The 20,413-nt window shown below is 37.7% G+C and overlaps 3 protein-coding genes across 4 annotated transcripts; 1 reads left to right on the forward strand and 2 right to left on the reverse strand.

Annotated features, from left to right (window-relative positions):
* Positions 1-330: 330 nt before the first annotated feature.
* LOC110161509 (leukocyte surface antigen CD53-like) lies at positions 331-4,125 on the reverse strand. The gene is made up of 9 exons (XM_020926256.2): positions 3,964-4,125; positions 2,986-3,042; positions 2,438-2,557; positions 2,243-2,317; positions 2,071-2,166; positions 1,866-1,997; positions 1,624-1,656; positions 1,446-1,529; positions 331-1,129 (listed from the first exon to the last, which is right to left on the reverse strand). The coding sequence occupies exons 1-9, from the start codon at positions 4,021-4,023 to the stop codon at positions 1,040-1,042; spliced, it is 747 nt and encodes a 248-aa protein (XP_020781915.2). The 5' UTR covers positions 4,024-4,125; the 3' UTR covers positions 331-1,039.
* A 7,343-nt stretch (positions 4,126-11,468) lies between these two features.
* Positions 11,469-16,530, forward strand: LOC129408888 (G2/M phase-specific E3 ubiquitin-protein ligase-like). 2 transcript variants are annotated; one of them, XM_055153269.1, is made up of 13 exons: positions 11,469-11,787; positions 12,064-12,214; positions 12,705-13,014; positions 13,134-13,219; positions 13,357-13,412; positions 13,490-13,523; positions 13,705-13,769; positions 14,136-14,216; positions 14,297-14,613; positions 14,799-14,983; positions 15,554-15,726; positions 15,986-16,200; positions 16,295-16,530. In XM_055153269.1, exons 2-13 carry the CDS (start codon positions 12,188-12,190, stop codon positions 16,528-16,530), a joined length of 1,785 nt encoding a protein of 594 aa, XP_055009244.1. In that variant the 5' UTR covers positions 11,469-11,787; positions 12,064-12,187. The 2 variants fall into 2 exon arrangements, with proteins under 2 accessions (XP_055009244.1, XP_055009245.1); XM_055153270.1 differs by having other exon boundaries at positions 15,554-15,690.
* Positions 16,531-16,603: 73 nt separating this feature from the next.
* Positions 16,604-19,136, reverse strand: LOC129408889 (uncharacterized). The gene is made up of 5 exons (XM_055153271.1): positions 18,939-19,136; positions 18,389-18,497; positions 17,504-18,242; positions 17,082-17,300; positions 16,604-16,808 (listed from the first exon to the last, which is right to left on the reverse strand). Exons 1-5 carry the CDS (start codon positions 18,990-18,992, stop codon positions 16,604-16,606), a joined length of 1,326 nt encoding a protein of 441 aa, XP_055009246.1. The 5' UTR covers positions 18,993-19,136.
* Positions 19,137-20,413: the final 1,277 nt, after the last annotated feature.

Here is a 20,413-nt window from a genome sequence, read left to right on the forward strand (position 1 = left end):
AGTTAATTAATTTAATTTAATGGTAGTCAGTTTAATTAATAGTAAATTAACTCATATATGATGTGTTAAGCCACTATAGTCTTTAGTATATGTGGGTTTGTGTGGGTTTGAATTTGGCATTCTTCATGTTCAGGAGTGCAGTACGTTGGTTTATAGCCTACTTTGTGTTTTGCTGCCACCTATAGAGGGTTGATGTGCAGCACAAGTGATAAACTGTCTTGAATTCTCTGTAGTAAACTAAACGGTACCTCTATTTAAATTCATTACATTTTGAATGCTTTTGAGAACTTTTTTTATGAGACATATATTTTAAATGTAACCCAGAACATGTTTAATTTGTTTATTTTTTATTAAACATTTTTAATATTATTGGCCCAGCTTGGAAATTGAAACAGAAGTATCATAAGGATATTTTCATTCCTTCATTCCTCTGTACAGATCACTGTAGTAATCACTGAGATACCAGGATATAATATAGCTACAAAACTAACCCAACAAGTGCTATTCTTACAATAATAACAGGGTGTACAAAACAAAAACATGTCATAAAACAAACATATAAAAGGATACTCATAATATTAATATAAAAACAAACTTTTGGTTATAAAATGTGGAGAAGACCACACTGCTGATCCCAAACACAATAAAATTCAACACTGACTGACAAATATACATTTCCTATTTCCTTTCCCCATTAACTCTAATTTAAAATCTCAGAACAATCAGATTTCATACATTCTTGAAAGTAACATTTAACATTTAATTTAGCTCAATGTATACTTTGAAAAAGATATACTGTGTTATATGTAAGTATGTATTTCAGGCTTCACAATCCGGATAATCTCTATTAGACAGGGGCAGCAGTAGTTACAGAAGCCGCTTAACACCACAGCGGGAGAGTGAATTTGAAGTAAATCTGAGTGTCAAAAATGCATATTGTTATAGTTTTTTGGGATGAGTTTTAAGGCCATGCCAATCAAGCTTTTGCTGTCACTGTTGAGCTTCACAGATGCAGGGTCAGAGGTTGGAGAGGGGGACTTCAATAGTTCTTCATAGACACGGCAGGTCCTTCGCCGTCATGACGTTTGATCTGGTGCAGCATCAGCAGTGTCACTAAAAGCCCCAACAACTGCAGATTCACACAGACACAAAAGTCCAAAAGTCACGAAATGCAAGCAAAAACTATAGAATTTGTCTGTCATTTCTTTTTGTTGAACAAAAAACTTATGATTTTAGGTAGAAATACAGAAGATATGTAATCAGCAAATTTGGCTACTCCAAGCAATGAAAACAATAATAGAAAATGCTTTTAAATGATTTCAGAATCTTGTGAGAGGGATATATAAGTAAACTGTATTATTACAATGTAATTTGTACTAATAAGTTAGAAAAGTCATCAGATCAGAGTAAACATCATTTAAGCATGAACTGAAATAAACACTTACTGCTGTGACTGCAAAACCAAAGCAGAAGCCCATTGAAACCTTCAGAAAAAGGTCAATCAAGTCAAAGAGGTATTCTCCACAGGACTGAGGGAGGACAACATGGCATGTGTTACTAATACACCATGCAAGCATTAAATAAAGAACCTTAAATAAAAATAATAACAATAAGTTGACTCACCGTAGCATAAATCTGATCTGGGCCAGAGGTGCCCTGTAAACAAAACCAATGCATTGTTAATATTAGAGAGAGCTTTGTGGTTCAATAGAAAAGCATTTACCCCATAACTAGAGGGTTCTTGTTTGTTTTTGTTTGATTTTGTTTTTTCAATCAAGCTCAATCAATAGTATTAGCAATTTTAAAATTATCCTTTTGGTCAATATTTAGCTTGATCCAACCAGTCAAGTCACCATAAAACCAACCTGTGGTCTGGATTTACAACCTCTGTTTCCATATCCTTCAAATCCTCCATAACTCCCGGACGAAGAGCAGGAACAGGAGTTTGGGATCTCGGAGCCCCAGTCTTCAGCTCTGCTCAGCCCACAGCACTTAACCTGGAACAGCAAGGATGTCAAATCAACTTCAAACAGTTTAAAACAAAACGGTCTAAACCCATTGGACACTCACAGTGGATTGGAGAGCATCCAGCATGATTTTGAAGTCATCATTCTCCATGTAGGTCTGAGAAGCTTCAGATGTAACATTTGTAAGTGCATCCTTGAGCTGCAATCAAAAATGGATATGTGTGAGAACCATGGCATTTTTAAAATCAAAATAAGTATGAAAATAAATATTTTACCTTGTTTCTTGTGACAGCAACATAGATGCCAAAAATCAGCATAACAATCATTCCAGCCACCATGAAGCCTGCAAACTAATAAACAAAACAATATGATCAAGAAATATCAAGACCTGTTCCTATGAAAGATTAATTATCAATTGTATCACAAGCAGATTTGTATAAGAATATTAAGAGATTGTACTATGTACTTACAATTTTAAGCGCCAGCTGTTTCTCTGAGCATCCAGCATAGATACCCAGGCAGGAGATACCGAGGACTCCAATGGCAAAGACCCATCCCCATCCCACCCCTGGAGTTCCCAAGGAGGAATACTGTGAACAGAAAAATCTCTTATCTTATTTATATAAACTCTCAGCTCAACATACCTCAAATGGTTTTATGAATAAGTCAAGACATGGTGTTACATTTAAATGAATTACTAGTGGTAAGGCTAACAAAATGTAAATAAAGTCGGTCTGCCTTTAATAGCTCACATCTTGATTTAATTGTGTAGTGTAGTTTTTCAAAAGAGCTTTCAGTGCCAGCCAACAACATCCTGCCGTGCAAAAGCCGTTTACTTTTTGAGTGCATGAAAATACTTTCCTCTAGGGAGAGCTAAACCCGCTTTCCAACACTGCCCTGACATCCTGCATTTGTAATGGAAATGTAATGGAACAAAAGTGTATTTCTTAGACAGATGTATTAATTTGGATGAGTCCGGGGGGGGGGGGTAAATAAAATTAGTGAGTGCGCATTATACCTGGCCATTGATAGCACTGGCCTTGACAGCTCCAAAAATCAGCAGACATCCGATGATCTATGAAGAAATGACAATATAGAAAGGTAAGCAAAAACACAGAAACAGGTCCTGAGTGTTTTCTCAAAGCTGCACAATTCTTCTGTGACCATATGGTCTTAGAGTAAACAACACAAATTAAGTCAAGATGTGTGGAAAATGTCTCTCTCTCTTGAAGGCCTGGCTTTAGATTTACAAGATTTACAAAGTGGGCGGAGCCTGTTTATTTGTATCGTATATGGCCACTGGGTGGAGACAGAGAATAGAAAAAAAAAACTTGTTTGTCTCAAGCATGGTCTTAAGTGGAGCAGTAAAGGTACCGAAAAGTATCGTAATGAGAAGAGCAAAAAACATTTTATATTTAATGATAAAGTTGCGTTTTTTATATATATTCTTTAATATTTCTTAATTTTACAGTGTGTCCTGGTTGCCTCCCATTTCTTCAGACAAATGCCTTTCTTTGAGTAAAATAAGGGTCGCAGATTCGGGTGGGGCCCTAAACTGAAATCTGAGTCTCTCTCTCTGTCTCTCTCTCTCTGTCTCTCTCTCTCTCTCTCTCTTTACTGGAAATGACTTATGCAACATGGTAATCACAAAAGCTGGTACCCACCAAAAGTATGTTTTTCAAATATTTTTCAATCTTCTCAACAACTTTGATGAGGGAAAAACGGATATACCACTTACTTTTTCCTTATGTTCTCCTGAGAAATGCAGATAAAGGATCATAACAAAGAAGAAAGTATTAAACCACTTATTTTATAGGATGACTTTAGACAAATCATAAAAAAACAATAAATGTATATATATATATATATATATATATATATATATATATATATATATATATATATATATATATATATATATATATATATATATATATATATATATATATATATATATATATATATTTTTTTAAAGTAATTTTAAATTGTTACTTACGGCAAATAAAACATTGAAGAAGATAAAAAGGCATTTGAGACATCCATTAATTTTGCCCATTTTGAGGTTAGTCCTTGTTCTTGGAGATGAAGTGGTTTCACCTTCACTAACTCTGTGTGAGAGGATGCAGTGGCTGCTCTGATAAAAGGCAGGGACTGTAACAACACATGAGCTCTGCTGCGCTCTGAGGCCAGCCCCCTGCACCCTGTTAGCTCATACAGGAATCCAGTGTACAGATAACATGCTGGATGTGGATATACCTAACGCAATTAGAATATATGAATTATATGAATTGTGTACATATTTTTTTGATACACATTGATGCTAGGAATGTAACAATATCCAAAATGCTGTGATATTGCATCATCAAAAGTCTTACAATAATATCATGGCCTATATATCCAATTACAATTCTCTTCACTTAAATTAATTGTTTTGGTGCCACAATAGCTAAAAAGGAGTGAGCACTACACAATTTATTTTAATTCTTAATTCTTTGGATAATGACAAAACAAAAGGCTTTTCAAGGCAAAAGATAAAAATAGCATATTCACAATTCTATTAGCCTCTACAAAATATTGCTATAAATATCATACAATGGCATGTATATTGTGAAAATATCGTATTGAGAAATCTGAATATTGTTACAACCTCAATTGATACACTCATTAATACTGTTTAAATACAATTAAAGACCCAGTTTAAAAGGGCTTCTGTCCTAATCTATATTTTTACTAATGGACTTGCTGGTTCCATTTGCAATAAGAACATGTCAGTCAGAGCGCATCACATACAAGCAGACACAAAGGAGAAAGGAAGGAGGCCCAAACAAAATCTGTTAAACGTCAACAGAAAAGATTTAATTTTATTCAAACAGTCGCCTGTTAATCTACAGATTTATTGAAGAATTTGTTAAAAAATAAAATAAAAAATTGTTCCTTATTTCATTTTATGGTCAGTAATCATGAAACATCTATGTGATCTGTAGTTTTAATCCTACTTTTTACATTGGAGATTGCAGTGTGTTGTTAAATGTTGTTGTTGTTGAAATGGGAGCAGTACACCGTATCCAGGAAGCAACCTTTGACCTTGACTTTTGTCTTCAGAACACATTGTTTAAATTCCAGCCAAAGTCGCAGCCGTTGTGTGATTTTAGCAGATCCTCACTGCCACTTTCTGGAAAGCTGCCGCCTATGTATCCTGCATTGTCCCACTATTTTTTCATCCAGCTGTTTTTTCGTCTTGCGTCATCATCATGTCTCTTTTTGCGACAGTAGTGTATCGCTTTGAGTCCATACTAGAAGTCCAGGCTGCACCACTTACTGTATGTCTATCAGACGCAGCACCACCCCCACATCTGGCCCCTTCTGTTGAGACCTCCCTCTCAAATTTACAAGAGAAAACACTGAGTGACTGATGTGCATCTAAAAGGAGGAATATATGGACCCAGCCTTTATTAAACAGTGTAAATGTGTGACAGTAAACTTTTTCCTTTGTTTATGTTTATGAGGCTGAACTTTGAGAGAGAAGCAAACAGTTGTATAGTTTGTTTTTCTTCTGAGCGTGGTTCATTTGCAAAAAATACAGAGGAAATGTGAAATGAAACCTCTTCATCTACTACAACCAGAAAGGAAAAAAAAAAAAAAAAACTTCAAGGTGCACTGTGTTACTGTGTTACTTCTCTAGTATGATGTCTGTCTGGCTTATGTTATTGCTATGGCTGCAATATTCCACAGATCTGACCTGTAACCTTGCCTGATTTTCCATGGAGTTTTGTGATTTTATATTTTATTACTTATCTTTCAATTTTATTTTGACTTGCACATATACATTAATATAATGATATATTTTTTTGACACCTGCTATCTTTTATTGCTACTTATTTAGAATGTATTATTACCGTTTATACATTTTTTATCTTTGTTATTATATTATATTGTGATGAGTGAGCTACTGTGTCTAAATAATTTCCCTTGTAGATAAGTTAAGTTTATCTAAGTCTAGTTAGATAAAATAAATAAAATGCCATACTGTGTTCTCAGAAAAGCACTAACGTCTCCAAGTTACATATTGTGGTTTTAAATGTATGACTCTGATAATGATGTCATGTAGCATACGTGAATCCAGTTATACTAAAAGACATACAAAACATTAGGTGTTACGTAATCCATTGCACCACATCCCATAATGTCTTAGCACTGGAATTCCCAAAGTTTAATGACAAAACCACGGAAACGCACTTTCTCTCACACATGAAGCAACCTGTTGGAAATGTACAAAACCTGCCACAGTTACCATTTGACAAGTTACTTCACCATATTGCAATGCAGGGGATTTGTAACTTATTCATGTGTTATGTTTGCAGCTACTGTTGCTTTCAGCAATTATCTACTATTATATTTCTGCTTTTTTGTCTCAGTTTTTTTTCTCTGTAATTTTATACTACATTTTGAGTTAAGGATCATGTGACACAACCAATTAAGTTAGGCTACATGATTTTTTTGTGCATTGTCCCCTTCAAGTTTGAAGGTGAGACACTGAAGGTGAAAAGGAAGAAAATCTTAGAGATATCAATTTGAAACTTCTGTTGGTTACACAAAAGAATCATGTTGTATTTGTATTTAATTTGTATTTAATCCTTTATTTTGAACACAGCAGGCAAAAGAAAAAAAAACAAACAAACCCATAACATTATGTAATTATGTAATCATGTAATTGTTAAATACTTGGGTGTCCTTAATTGACTTCGTGACCCACTTTTGGGGTGTGGGTGTGGTTACGCACTGGTGTGCAATCCCAATAAATGGCAGCAGCTCGCATCCAGTGAGTGCATGCAGGCCAAACCAAGTCCATGTCATTGCTTTTATTTTGTCCTCCGAATTTATCCGGCTACTTTCTCTTACCTTGATGGCTGTGCCAACAGTAATCATGGAGTGGGAAAAAGTTTTAACAACTTATTTATTCCCACACTGTAAAGAATTTCTCTGTAAAATAACAGTAAAGAGCTGGCAGCAGAGACGCCTGCACATTACTGTTATTTTACAGTATTTGTACTGTGAATTCACCTCACGGCATATTGCTGTAATAGTGAATTACAGTATATTTCTGTATTTTTTTTAATTTACAGTAAAGTACTGGCAGCAGAGACGCCAGCACTTTACTGTTATTTTACAGTAATTTGACTTTACAACTTATTATTGTTTGGTGAAATACAGTATATATGTGTGCTTTTTTTTATTTTTTATTTACAATTAACTACTGGCAGCAGAGATCCTCCAATATACTGTAATTTAGTAGTTTCCATACTGTTGACCAATTCACAGATCATAACCTATTACAGTAAAAATAAAATGCAGTATTTCAGTGATTATTTAATTTACAACATCCTTGGGTTACTAAATGTTTACTGTAGCCAGGCATAATACAGTGACTCAGCACTTTAGAATATCTAAAATCTCAAAATTCACTGCAATCGAAATTTAAATTGTTCTGTGGACTATGGCTTAAACCTATGCATAATAACCAATAAACAATTTACAAAGGATATAAATCACACAAATATTTATTGAAACAGGCATTGTCAATATGAATACTGTTACTGTAAAATACAATAATAATACAAAATAATAATAATAATAATAATAATAAACAAAAAAATGTTTCATGACAAGCCAAAGAGATTGAGTTGCAAAATAAAAATAGCCAAATAGTGTCTACAGGATGCAATGGCAATTAACAAAAAATTCTCAGATTGCATGTCAGAGACCTTACCAAACATGAAAGCACAAAAAAAGTTGTAACTGTTTCCATACTATTGTTTAACAAATACCATACTGAACTTTACCTTGGATCAACCAATTGGGCCAAACACTGAGGCGACTAATACAAAGGAAATGAGTGTTTAACCTAGAAAGAATTAAGGAATGCTTATATGCTCTCAAAAGGCAGTTTAAGTATAAATTTACTCCAGTGTATTCTCTGCTGTTTGCAAATATGCATCACTAAGAACATCTAAAAGTATGTATCAATAACAACATTTGTAAAACACACTTTTCCAAGATTTTGAAAATGTATATTAAGACAATTGTGAAAATACACATCAGTAAGAACTTGTTGAAAATAGGCATTAATTACAACATTTGGGAAGAAACTGTAGGTAAGCTGTATTTTCCTAGTCCTGTGAGGTACATGTATATGTTCTATCAAAAAGCAATTATATCTACAGCATATAGATTTACTGGAATGTATTATCTGCTGTCTATAGAACTATATCTCAGTAAGAATTTCAGTCAATGGCAACATTTGGGGGAAAAAACTATCTAGTCCTCCTGGTTCAGTCCTGGGATCAGTCCTGGTTTAGAAATATTCTTGTGCATAGGATAGAAATCCGTGCATATTTGTCTGTAGTTGAGCATAAAATAAATATTTGTAAAGTCTCAAATGAGTCCAGTCATACATAGAATGTATTGTGTGTATTTTATCCATCAGAATACAAATTGAAAAGTTACAACATCAAGACTTACAATCACGAAATGAAAATTTACAATTACACTTTCTTCAGTACGAATACAAATTCACAGACACAACTCGACTGTCAAAAATACAACATCATTTCACAAGCAGAAGAAACATCAATCGAGATGCCGGACTTTTGGGCCGCATACGGACTGAACCTGGACTAAACCAGAACTGATCCCAGGACTAAACCAGGTCTAAGCCAGGACTAAACCAGGACTAAACCAGGACTACACCAGGACTAAACCAGGACTAAACCAGGACTGAACCAGGACTGAACCAGGACTAAAACAAGTTTAAACCATGTAACCATGCATCTTGATTGATGTTTCTTCTGCTTGTGAAGTGATGTTGTAGTTTTGACAGTTGAGTCGGGTCTGTGAATTCATATTCGTACTGAAAAAAGCGTAATTGTAAATTTTCATTTCGTGATTGTAATTCTTGATGTCGTAACTTTTCAGTTCGTATTCTGATGGATAAAATACACACAATATATTTTATGTACGACTGGACGCATTCGAGATTTTACGAATATTTATTTTATGCTCAACCAGACAAATATGCACGGATTTCCCAAATATGCACAGATTCTATGCACACAAATATTTCTAAAAGCTTTCTTACTCCATAGTTTTAACTCTTAAAATAGGTCTCTGAGGTACTTTTACGTCTTAAAGGAGTTCTGTGACATAGTATGGTGAAGTTTGTGTAGTTTTTAAACAAGTTCTGTGAGTTAGGCTTGTGCTTTACCACCAAAGAGTCCCGTAAGGCTTGTGTTTTACCTCTTAAAAGTAAGTGCATTCGTATGAGTAGGTGTGGACAGTGATTCAAAGAGGAATCATCTCAGTCATGGAGAAATGAGTGTCACCAGGCTAGTTGTTGTTCCTCTTCCTGGCTTTATTCCAGCGTTGCCACTCTAAACAGCAACAAACACAATAATCAAAAATAAGGGACGTACAATAACATTACATCCTTCGTAAGCTAGGTAACCATGAAATAGTTATTGAGGATTGTTTCAGACGGAGCACTACTGAAGGCCTAAGTGTGAAATGCACGCTCTGCCACTGGAATTATTATTATTATTATTATTATTATTATTTTCCATGAGACCACTATTCATCAGCCATTATTATTCCTGTCTGTGTGCGTGTGTCTGTGGCACGCGGGAGACCAAATAACATATTGCAACAGAGAGACAATTTAGATAAATTAAATTCAAAATTTCAAGAAAGCAAACCCATTTTCAACAGTCTAATTGTTACAAAAATCGTTACGCCTCATGTAAAAGTTGTTTTACCAAACAAGGATTAACGTTAACTAACTTGCCTCAACTCAGTGTTTAACAAATTGCATTCAGACTCGACAGAAAGTAAAATAAACTCACCACAGCATCTCTGTTCTCTATAATTTCACTATTTCCTCATCCACCAACTGTAGTTTACTCGTTATAACCCCTTAATACACTCTGTTAGATGTAAATATGTTCTACCTTTAGTTCATGCACCTCTTTTCCTCCTGGTTATGCTAACGCAGTGCTTCTCAATTATTTTCTGTCATGCCCCCCCTAGGACGAATAAAACATCTCGCGCCCCCCCGCGTGACTATAAATAGTATAATTTGTCTATAAAATTGTTATAAGTACACCTCTGCATAACACTACCACCTTATATGATGCCAACAACGCTCGCTGGTTTACTGAAGTAGCAGTCACAAGCGGGATGATTGTCGGCAATATTCGGCACGTTTTCGCTGAAAAAACTCAAGCGGCTTATCAGAGTGATTGGGGTGTAATGTATTTAAGTGACGCCTTAATTTATTGGGCTTCATGCTGTCGGCTGCCAACATTTTTAGACGCAGTAAGCACACCGGTCTTTCCTCGTCTCCCACCGTAGTCACAGTGAAGCCAAGCGCTACATACGCTTCGTCATATTTCCTCGTCTTAGCTTTCGGGAGATTTTTCGTTTGTCTCTTTATCTCCGTTTCTCTCCGTCTGTCTTCTCATCCCTGTTAAATATTTTTTCATGGTGTCACTTGAGGGTCTGCTACACTTCGTGTCTACACTTCATACTCAAACTCTGTGCTGTGTGCAAAGCGCGCATGCTCAGTGCAAACAAAACTCCTACACCACCGAGCGAATGCTCCCTGCGCACACTCTGCCAATGAGAGCGCTCTGCCCCCTAATGTAGTGGAAGTGCAATTGCACTTTATTCTAAAGGCCCGTTCAGACCAAAGCGTCAAAGCGTCCACTTTCTATGTAAAGTCTATGTGGACGCGCGACTAGAGCGTCCTGCGTTTTTGCGGCGCGTTTTCGGCGTCAGCGCGGCGCGAATCTGGCGTCGACGCGGCGCGTCTTCAGCGTTTTGGCGTCAGCGGCCAAGACGCGCGTCCAAGGCGTCAGCGTCAAGAAGTTGAAAATGCTGAACTTTTCGCGTCAGACGCGCCGCGTCAACCAATCAGGGACGAGTATCCAGAGACGCAGCGACGTTATTATCAGGAAGAAAAACCCGAGAACCAGAACCACAAACATGAACGGAGAATAAATATATACGCCACAATCACCGAGCCGATCGCGAGGACTACACCAGGACCGGACCAGGACTAAACCAGGACTAGACCGGGACTAAACAAGGACTAGACCGAGACTAAACAAGGACTAGACCGGGACTAGACCGTGATTAGACCAGGACTAGACCGGGACTAGACCGGGACCAGACCGGGACTAGACCGTGATTAGACCAGGACTAGACCGGGACTAGACCGTGATTAAACCACGACTAGACCGGGATTAGACCAGGACGAGACCGGGACTGATCCAGTGTCATTAGCGGAGTATATATATATACGCCAGTCGTCACCGATTCCTCCTGTTTTCATAAAACTCCTCAGTGTACTTGTTCGGGGGAGGCTTTTTCAGGAAGGCTCATTTTGTTTCTACGCTAAAAGTCTAATCAGCAATCCAAAAAAAACATACAGGTACGGTGGCCGACAGGGGCCAAACGCACTGCAAACAAAAAACGTGGTGCAAATGGAAAAAACGCGCTGCAAGAAACAAAAACAAATGCATCATCATTAAATGCGCTGCAAATGGAGAAACGATGCAAAGCACAAAACGACGCATACCAAGAAAACACCTGCAAAAGAAAAACGCTGCATAAAAAGTCACCACAACGGAAGTGCTCCAAACCTGCAGGGGGCGCTCTCAGTGTAACAGCTCAATGGAGAGACACACCGGCTGGAGAGAGACAGGTACTCCTTATGAGAGAGACGGAAAACGACTATAAATTACAGCGGGAACAAATTATTGTTACGGTAATGTGGCTTTTTTTTATTTTATTATATTCATGTATTGTGTTTATAAATAATATAAATATCGCTGTACAACGCGGTACTTCACGTGCCGGTTATTTTATTGTATTTCACACCAGACTTTACAAGGCGATACATTAGCATGTCGATTAGCTTGTTTGCTAATAGCGATCAAATAAGAATAAGATAAGATAAAAAGATTAGAGATTGATACAAAACACCTGTTTTAATAGTACAGTCTTCTATACTTAAACCCTTTCCTTTTCTTTCCCCTTGCAGATGTACTGTCCATTTTGTGGATCTGCGCTTACAGCTTCACCTGCCTTTTGCCGTGCGTGTGGCAAAAACGTCACTTTTTTAAAACGCGTCCAGGAGGAGACGCCTGCAACTCACGCACATATTGATGTTGCACAACCTTCCACCAGTCAAGGTAAACAGATTCATGATTTTGTGACAAAAATTATCAGAAGGGAGCCTGAGAGGTTCAGATCTTGTTCTTGTATATACAAAAAACACTTTTCTCTTCACTACCCTGGATTAGTAACTGGCATTAGAGGTATATTGAAATGCCCTGCAGAAAGTAATTTTATATGAACATAACTATGAACTCAGTAAGAGCATTGAATCAGTATGTAATTCCTATGTGTTTTTTTTTTTTAGCAGGAAGCATAGAAACATTTCTGAGGTTTAGGGCAGTTAAAGACAGGGAGAGAAAGTCATTCTTTTCAAAGAAACGTCAGGCCTCTCAGAGTGAAAAGCAACAGAAACCAGTGAAGGTATGATATGTTGTTTACATAGGGTGTTGCATAGGCTGTTCAGATTTGGCTGTCAGTGCAGATCTACACCTTGTTAAGTGACATATCATATTGATTTGTCATGTTGTATTTCTGTTTTATTTACTGTCATTTGTTATTTTGCAGATTTATGTTGGAGTTATGAGGTTGACAGGTGACTCCTTAAAACCTGTAAGAGGGAAATCACTGCCTCTGGACATTCAGCCTCACTGGTCATCAGAGCAGCTATTGGCTGCTGCTGTTAAAAAACACATGGATTTTAACCAGGACATGCAAGATGTTGTCCATGTTTTGTTGTACCCTGATGGCAGACAAGTGAGAAACATCCCAGGAACAAATGACCCTTTCACTGTTCAGAAGTACAAGGAGGCAATTGGGAAGGCCTACCAGAGGATAACACTCTACATTTGCACTGCAGAGGATTTTGAAACCAGTTGTAAGTGTTCCATTTTGTATTAATTCATGGTTTCCTATTGGTATCTTATCTGTGCAGGATAAAGTCTGCAAATTATTCAGAACATTATAGTCATTTTTGTTTAAATGCCTTTTTTGAAGGCTATACTGGACAGTCTTCTAGTGAAGATGACAGTGTTGTCCATGTGAACCTGCCATCTGTGGAAAGTGAACTCTCTGACACTGTGGTGAGTGTATATATGTAAAAGACATAGCAAATTTGCCTATTGCCAGGTACATTACCATTTAACTATCAGTTAAGTTATAAAATTACATTTAATCTAATGTGTTATATCTGTATATTTATATTATGTGCTGCACGCAGGTCTGGGACACTCCAGATAATGTGAGCACCCCAAAAACAGACAACATTTTGCAGGGGTAAAAATTGCCTTAGTCAAGTGATGTTTTTCTTCATAAACAATTAGGAAGATTAATTATTTATTTGTTATTCACAGACCCTCCAGATGCCAACAACCAGAATCTCATCAAGTAAGATTATATCCAATAGTATTGATTGTCTAACATAAAATTGTGAAATAGCAGTAAATAATTTTGGAAATTAATTTAGTCATCCTAAGTCCTTTGTATCTATCCTTTTATGGCTTGCATTAGTTCTAAGCAGGTAACAGTGCTAAATGATTAACTTAAAAAATGTATTATTTTTAAATAGGATGGACAGCAATCAACTCCCCAGGATCAGTTAAGATCTTCACAGAATCTGAATACCTGGTATAGGTAAGCTGGTGGACAGTTACAACCTTAACATTTTTGGTTAGTGTGTGTATGTGTTAAATGAAGAACATAATACATTAGCGTATGCCCTGCAATTCCTTCACATTTTTTATACTTCTATGCTTTCTTTCTTGGAATATCCAACTATTTATTGACATTCATTTTTACTGCTATATTGCAACATTACAAAAAACTTACTAAAGACCAGTCAATCTACATTTCTCAACCAGCTACCCCAATTCACACCCAAAGTCAAAATAACATTAGAACTCCAACAAATATTTTTTAAATTTTCTGGGAAGTGTAAGAAATGTACTATGTATATAGGTATTGTTGACTGACTGGAATCAATGAACTTTTTCCCTGCAGCAACTACACCACCATGTATGCACCTATAGTAGTTGACAGTGAGTCTGAGACAGATGACCACATAGACTACCCTGCAGAACAGTATGATATATTACTAGTTAGTACCTCATTGTTATTGTTGGCTCATATATTGGAACTCATGTACTGATATTCTCTTGCAGTCCGCAGGTTTTGAACCTGACTGCTGAAGACATTGTTTCAGACCTGGCCTCCAAGATTACCAACACTTCATACAGCAGGTTCAACATAAACAGGGCAAATATATGGGATGGAGCAATCAGAGGCTTCAAGCGACCATCTTATGACCCATCACATGAAATTTTGGTTAAATTCACTGATGATGAGGGGCGAGCAGAGGATGCAGTGGACACTGGTGGTCCCAAACGAGAGTTCCTCACCCTGCTGATGGACTGCCTTAGATCAAGGAGAATATTTGATGGTCCAGACGATAGGAAATTTCTCACGTTTGACTGTGCAGGTAAACATCTTATTGTTTCAGACTTAAATTACAGGTACATTGCATTTCTGAAAATTCATACTGAAAATTCAACATCTGGTTTTAGCTCTACACTTGGGTTCAGTGAAATTAACTTTGGTATGCATTTTCATGTGAACTCAAAAATGATTTTAATAGTGGACTAATGGATGGTAAAATGTTAACAGCTGCCAGAGATGATGAGTATTTTCATGTTGGGAGGATGATCGCTACATCCATAGTCCATGGTGGTCCAGGCCCTCGATTCTTGTCAGAAATGCTATACGACCACCTCACGGGAAAATCAACAGCTGATTTTGAGGCAAGGATTGAGGACATCACCGATGACACCATGAGAGCTTCCTTGCTTGAGGTTTGTGGTCAAATCAAGAAAGCTCACAAATTTGACTAATTGATCCCCTGAATTCCATTTTTAAAACCGGTTTAAAACTCGGTTCTCAGGTATTGTTCCATCTTTTTAAAAACATGGAATAGTGAATACTTGTAATCTAACAACCCAACCATTTGTAGTAAAAGCCAGTTTGCACCATCTCAGAACATTATCTGAATTAAGCCCCTCCTTCCTATTTTATGACATAGACCAGGATTTTCAAATTGGGTAAATGTGAGCCTCCTCCTCCTCCTTAGAGTAGGTAAAGACAGGTAGTATCACTGAACATCAGTAGCCTGACACCAGTCCTGGTTCAGTGCTAGCTTAGTCCTAGTTTAGTCCTCCTGATTCAGTCCTGGGTTCAGTCCTGATTTAGTTTGTGTGTGTCGCGTCTCTCCAGTGGCTCTTTGGCACCTCCCAGGGGAGGCAGGTCTCACCTATTGAAAACTGCTGGCATAGACAATATAAAATTGTGTGATTTCTTTCCATCTTTATCTTTCAGTATGGGAAGTTAGTGGCATTTCACTTAAATGTATGGTTATTGTCTTGCAGATATCCAGTGCAGCAACACTGGTTGAACTGCATGCAGTGATCGACAAACATTCAAGTCTGTTGCAGATGGCTGGTTGTCTTCAGTATCCAAAAGTTGTATTGGACAAGAAGATAATAATGAAAGACTTCATGCAGTGGTACTTCATTTACCGCAACCATTTCTCAATTCAAAGGTTGTTGTTTTTTTTTGCATATTCATTGATTAAATGAATTTAATTAGTTATAAGTTGTAAAGTCTTATGTTAATTATTAACTGCCAAGTAATTAGTATGCTTAAAGGAATAGTTAAACATTTTGGCACCGATAAAAGGTAATGTACGTATCTCTATGTTTATAGGGATTATGGCAGTAGTCCAATTTGTTGAACTATCCCTTCTGATACTGCTATTGTTCTAAACATTTGTGTTTTTTTGCTCTGTTGATGTTTTGTAGGTTCAAGGATGGGCTTTCAACACTTAACATGATTCATGCTTTGGAGCAGCATGCATCTATATTCAAGACATTTATGTGCTCAAGTGTGGAGCAGCTGACATCCACAATACTGGAAAATCTTTTTGAGGTTCAACTCAGTGAACAAGGCACCACAAGACGCCAAGAAGAAACCAAAGTATTAGCATTCTGGAGAGACTATCTCCTTGATACAGAAGGTTTATTATGTTTCTCTCATCTTGTATGAATAACAACTTTAATAAAACACATTTTAAGAACATGATCAATAATGCTTTTTTTTTTCCTCCCAAGATAAACAAACAGGACTCTCCCTCCCTGACATCCTGATGTTCGCCACAGGACTCTGTTCTCTGCCCCCATCTGGGATTAAGCCAAGACCAAAGTTGGTGTTTCAAAGGGTGTCTCGCTTCCCATGCAGCAGAACCTGTGCAAACACCATGGAAATTCCATTGTCAACAACTTATGAAGAGTTTCAAAAGGACATGGACTTTGGAATACAAAACTCTCCTGGTTTTGGACTGTACTAATTTTTTTATTGTATAACTGATAGGTTGACCTTTAGTGTCTGAAGTTCAACAGTTATTACCTGTATTAGTGATGTTACAACTCAGCCATGTTCTTCAATCTAATATAAAGTTCCACACAGGTCTCCCAGGTCATTGGCTGCATTAGACCACTCTGTCTTTGTAGATCCTCAAAGTGTGACTGGAGATGACGATCTCCACATGAACTGTGTGTTGCCTCAATCTGAAATGGCCCCAGTTCCTCCAGTGAAACCGGAAACCCACAGTCAGTTCCACCAAACCTGGGAGTAAAAATATGTTACGTGTAGCTTGGACTCAACTAGCTGAGCGCAAGACTGTTACCATATGCAATACTATTAAGTGCAAGGGTTTTTCACATCTTTTCTTAATGTACTTCACTTCACACCTGTTGCTCTTTGTTATTATATTGTGATGTGTGGGTTACTGTATCCAAGTAATTTCCCTTGTGGATCAGTAAAGTTTGTCTAGGTCTATTGTTACATTTTATCCAGTTATTTCAATTAAGGTAATAAATAAATACATAAATGAATAACCTGTGAGGTAGGCTGTACATGACCTCTGGTTTCCCAGATGGACAACGAGACTGTTTAGCAGGTCTTATTGTATGAGTGTTCCACTTTTTTCTGCATTCATCAAGGTCATGTTGTAGCATATCCATAAATGCAAATCGCAGGAGGCATGTGTGCTCATGACTGCTGTTAAAGAGATTTCGCTCTCTCAAATCATTCATAAGGTCCATCCAAAATTGAGACCTGAAAACACAAGCTGGAATTAGGGCAATGCATTTCAGGGAATGTTTTTGGATTCTAATGCAATTGAAAATGTTTTAATTTGTTGTTCAAAAAAAGCAAGAAACTTTCAAGGACCACAATGGTCTATTTTCTATGTGTTTTAAAGACTATTTTAGAAATGTGCTTCTAGCATGTAAAACACTTAAAGAAATCCATAATAACACCTTTGTTTGCGAAAATAAGACCACCAGCTTTCAATTCTTTGGTTTGCCATTGAAGAGCCATACAAATGACTAGCAGCCCCAGCATAGTCGTCAGTGTGAGATGATCTTAAGGCACACTGAATTGCTGCCATTGTGCCATTTTCAGTGCCACAGTCAGTACGAAGTCGCATTGGAATGATTCCATATTCTGTCAGGCAGTTCATGTAATTCTGGGCAATGACCACTGGGTCATTGTTGCTTGCTCCACATTTCAACCACAGCACCTTTCGCGAGTATCCATCTATGCAGCCACTGATTCCAAAACCGTATGGTTTCAACTTATCGTATCCATCCACATGCCACACATGGTTCGGTCCATCAGAAGTGTAAACTCGCTTAACAAATCTTCTGCTTGCACGATGTTGAATTCCTTGTGGATCCAGTTCTCTCATCAGGGCCATAACATCATCCCTCCTAACTGTCAGCGAGTATTTTAGGCGCAATGTCTGCCACATTGAACGGTAGCCATAGTGTTGCCCTGGACCCTTTAACTCCTCCTGTATGGCCCCACAAACACTGGCAAGAGTAGAGTAGTTCTTTTGTCTGAACAAAGACAGCATATTCAGCTTCCTCTTCAAGGAGCGAAGGCTCATGTGCACATTGTGTTTAGAAGCTAAAAAATCCAAAATCTCCGCATTGCTGTAGCTCTCATTAAAATATCTTCTTATTAGGTCATCTGTGAGGACATCTGATGCTGACCCTATAAACATAAAGTGGGATAAAGGCAGACATTTTATTAGAATTATCACAAGCCAAATATACATGAATGCATTTTACATGAAAAAGTGGCATTAACATCATTGATCATATCAATGTTATTTAAAAACTGGATATGAGTCCACTTACCGTCTGCATATTCTGCTAAAAAATGCACACTGGAGCCACATGAGCCACAGGACATTGGTACATCGGTAGTTCCCAGATCGTGTCCGCAGTAAGGACAAAACATATTGGCCTGGAAAAAGACGATAGATCAGTATAAACTAGAAAACTGAAATCAGAAACGTGATAAGTAACGTCACTGATATGGGTATTTATACACTACCTCTTAATATACACAAACAGCGGAGATCATAAGTGTATAAGTTAACTGCTGGCATAATAAGCATAATACTTAATGTGCAGCGTTGTATCGTATGGAAGACTGCGATAAGATGGCTTTTAAATGTACTATTAAAACGGGTGTTTTGTATCAATCTCTAATCTTTTTATCTTATCTTATTCTTATTTGATCGCTATTAGCAAACAAGCTAATCGACATGCTAATGTATCGCCTTGTAAAGTCTGGTGTGAAATACAATAAAATAACCGGCACGTGAAGTACCGCGTTGTACAGCGATATTTATATTATTTATAAACACAATACATGAATATAATAAAATAAAAGCCACATTACCGTAACAATAATTTGTTCCCGCTGTAATTTATAGTCGTTTTCCGTCTCTCTCATAAGGAGTACCTGTCTCTCTCCAGCCGGTGTGTCTCTCCATTGAGCTGTTACACTGAGAGCGCCCCCTGCAGGTTTGGAGCACTTCCGTTGTGGTGACTTTTTATGCAGCGTTTTTCTTTTGCAGGTGTTTTCTTGGTATGCGTCGTTTTGTGCTTTGCATCGTTTCTCCATTTGCAGCGCATTTAATGATGATGCATTTGTTTTTTGTTTCTTGCAGCGCGTTTTTTCCATTTGCACCACGTTTTTTGTTTGCAGTGCGTTTGGCCCCTGTCGGCCACCCGTAGTAGGGAGACTTAAGACAGAAAAAATTTAATAAAAATAAAAAAGCATGTTCCGATAAACCGCCCCCTACGAGCCTCATTGAACATGTCTAACGGACTGTGTACATTAAATCTGCAGCCTTTACATCTAAAAAACAAAAATCAAGTTTACTGTTAAAGCGACTTGGAGAACTATCACATTTTCCATAGGTTAGACTACTGTAATGGTCTGCTCACTGGTCTCTCCAAACGAGCTGTGAGACAGCTGCAGAACATCCAGAATGCTGCAGCTCGGGTCCTTACTCGAACTAGGAAGTACGAGCACATAAGTCCTGTGCTCAGGTCTCTGCACTGGCTTCCTGTGCCTCAGAGAATAGACTTTAAAGCAGCTCTGCTTGTGTACAAGTCTCCATGGCCGAGCACCAAAGTACATCTGTGACATGTTAGTGTCATATGAACCATCTCGCACTCTGAGGAGCTCAGGGACCGGCCTCCTGCTGGTGCCCAGAGTCAGAACTAAACAAGGGGAGTCAGAGTTTCAGGTTCATGCAGCTAAAAACCTGGAACAGTCTTCCTGAACATGTGAGACAGGCCTCTTCTGTGCGCTGTTTAAATCCAGACTCAAACATTTCTGTTTAACTGTGCATATAACTGAAAGTTTTCATTCCGCACTCTTCTCTCCAATTTATGTCTCTCTTTTTTAATTTTAATCTTCATGATTATTTATGTTTTGATTTTTTTTATTATGATTTTAATGTATTTCTTATTCTGTAAAGCACTTTGAATTACTTTGTGTACGAATTGTCTATACAAATAAACTTGCCTTGCCTTGCCTTAAAGGTTGTATAGAGGATTTTCCAAGGAACGAGAAATCCAGCGACTGTTTGTCCTTTTTTCAAATGTTGCGCATGCGTGAAAACCACCCCCCCTCCCCTACAGCTCCCTACGTAGAAACGCCTTCTCCCGCCTCCTCACTACGCCAGAAACAGGTTTGTTTACAGCCGGTGAGCTGCACATGACTTGTAAAACACTAACTACAGTGTTGGTTAGGCAAGGCGGAGAAGTGAGGAGCGGGGGAGCGGGTGTGCGGACATTTCGTTCGCGGACGAGAAGTGAGGAGCAGGGAGAAGAGAGCGGAGCAGGGAGAGAGGGAGAGAGGAG

This window comes from Boleophthalmus pectinirostris, unplaced genomic scaffold (genome assembly GCF_026225935.1).
Source record: "Boleophthalmus pectinirostris isolate CB_2022bp ecotype Guang Dong unplaced genomic scaffold, ASM2622593v1 HiC_scaffold_18, whole genome shotgun sequence".
Taxonomy (NCBI): Eukaryota; Metazoa; Chordata; class Actinopteri; order Gobiiformes; family Gobiidae; genus Boleophthalmus; species Boleophthalmus pectinirostris.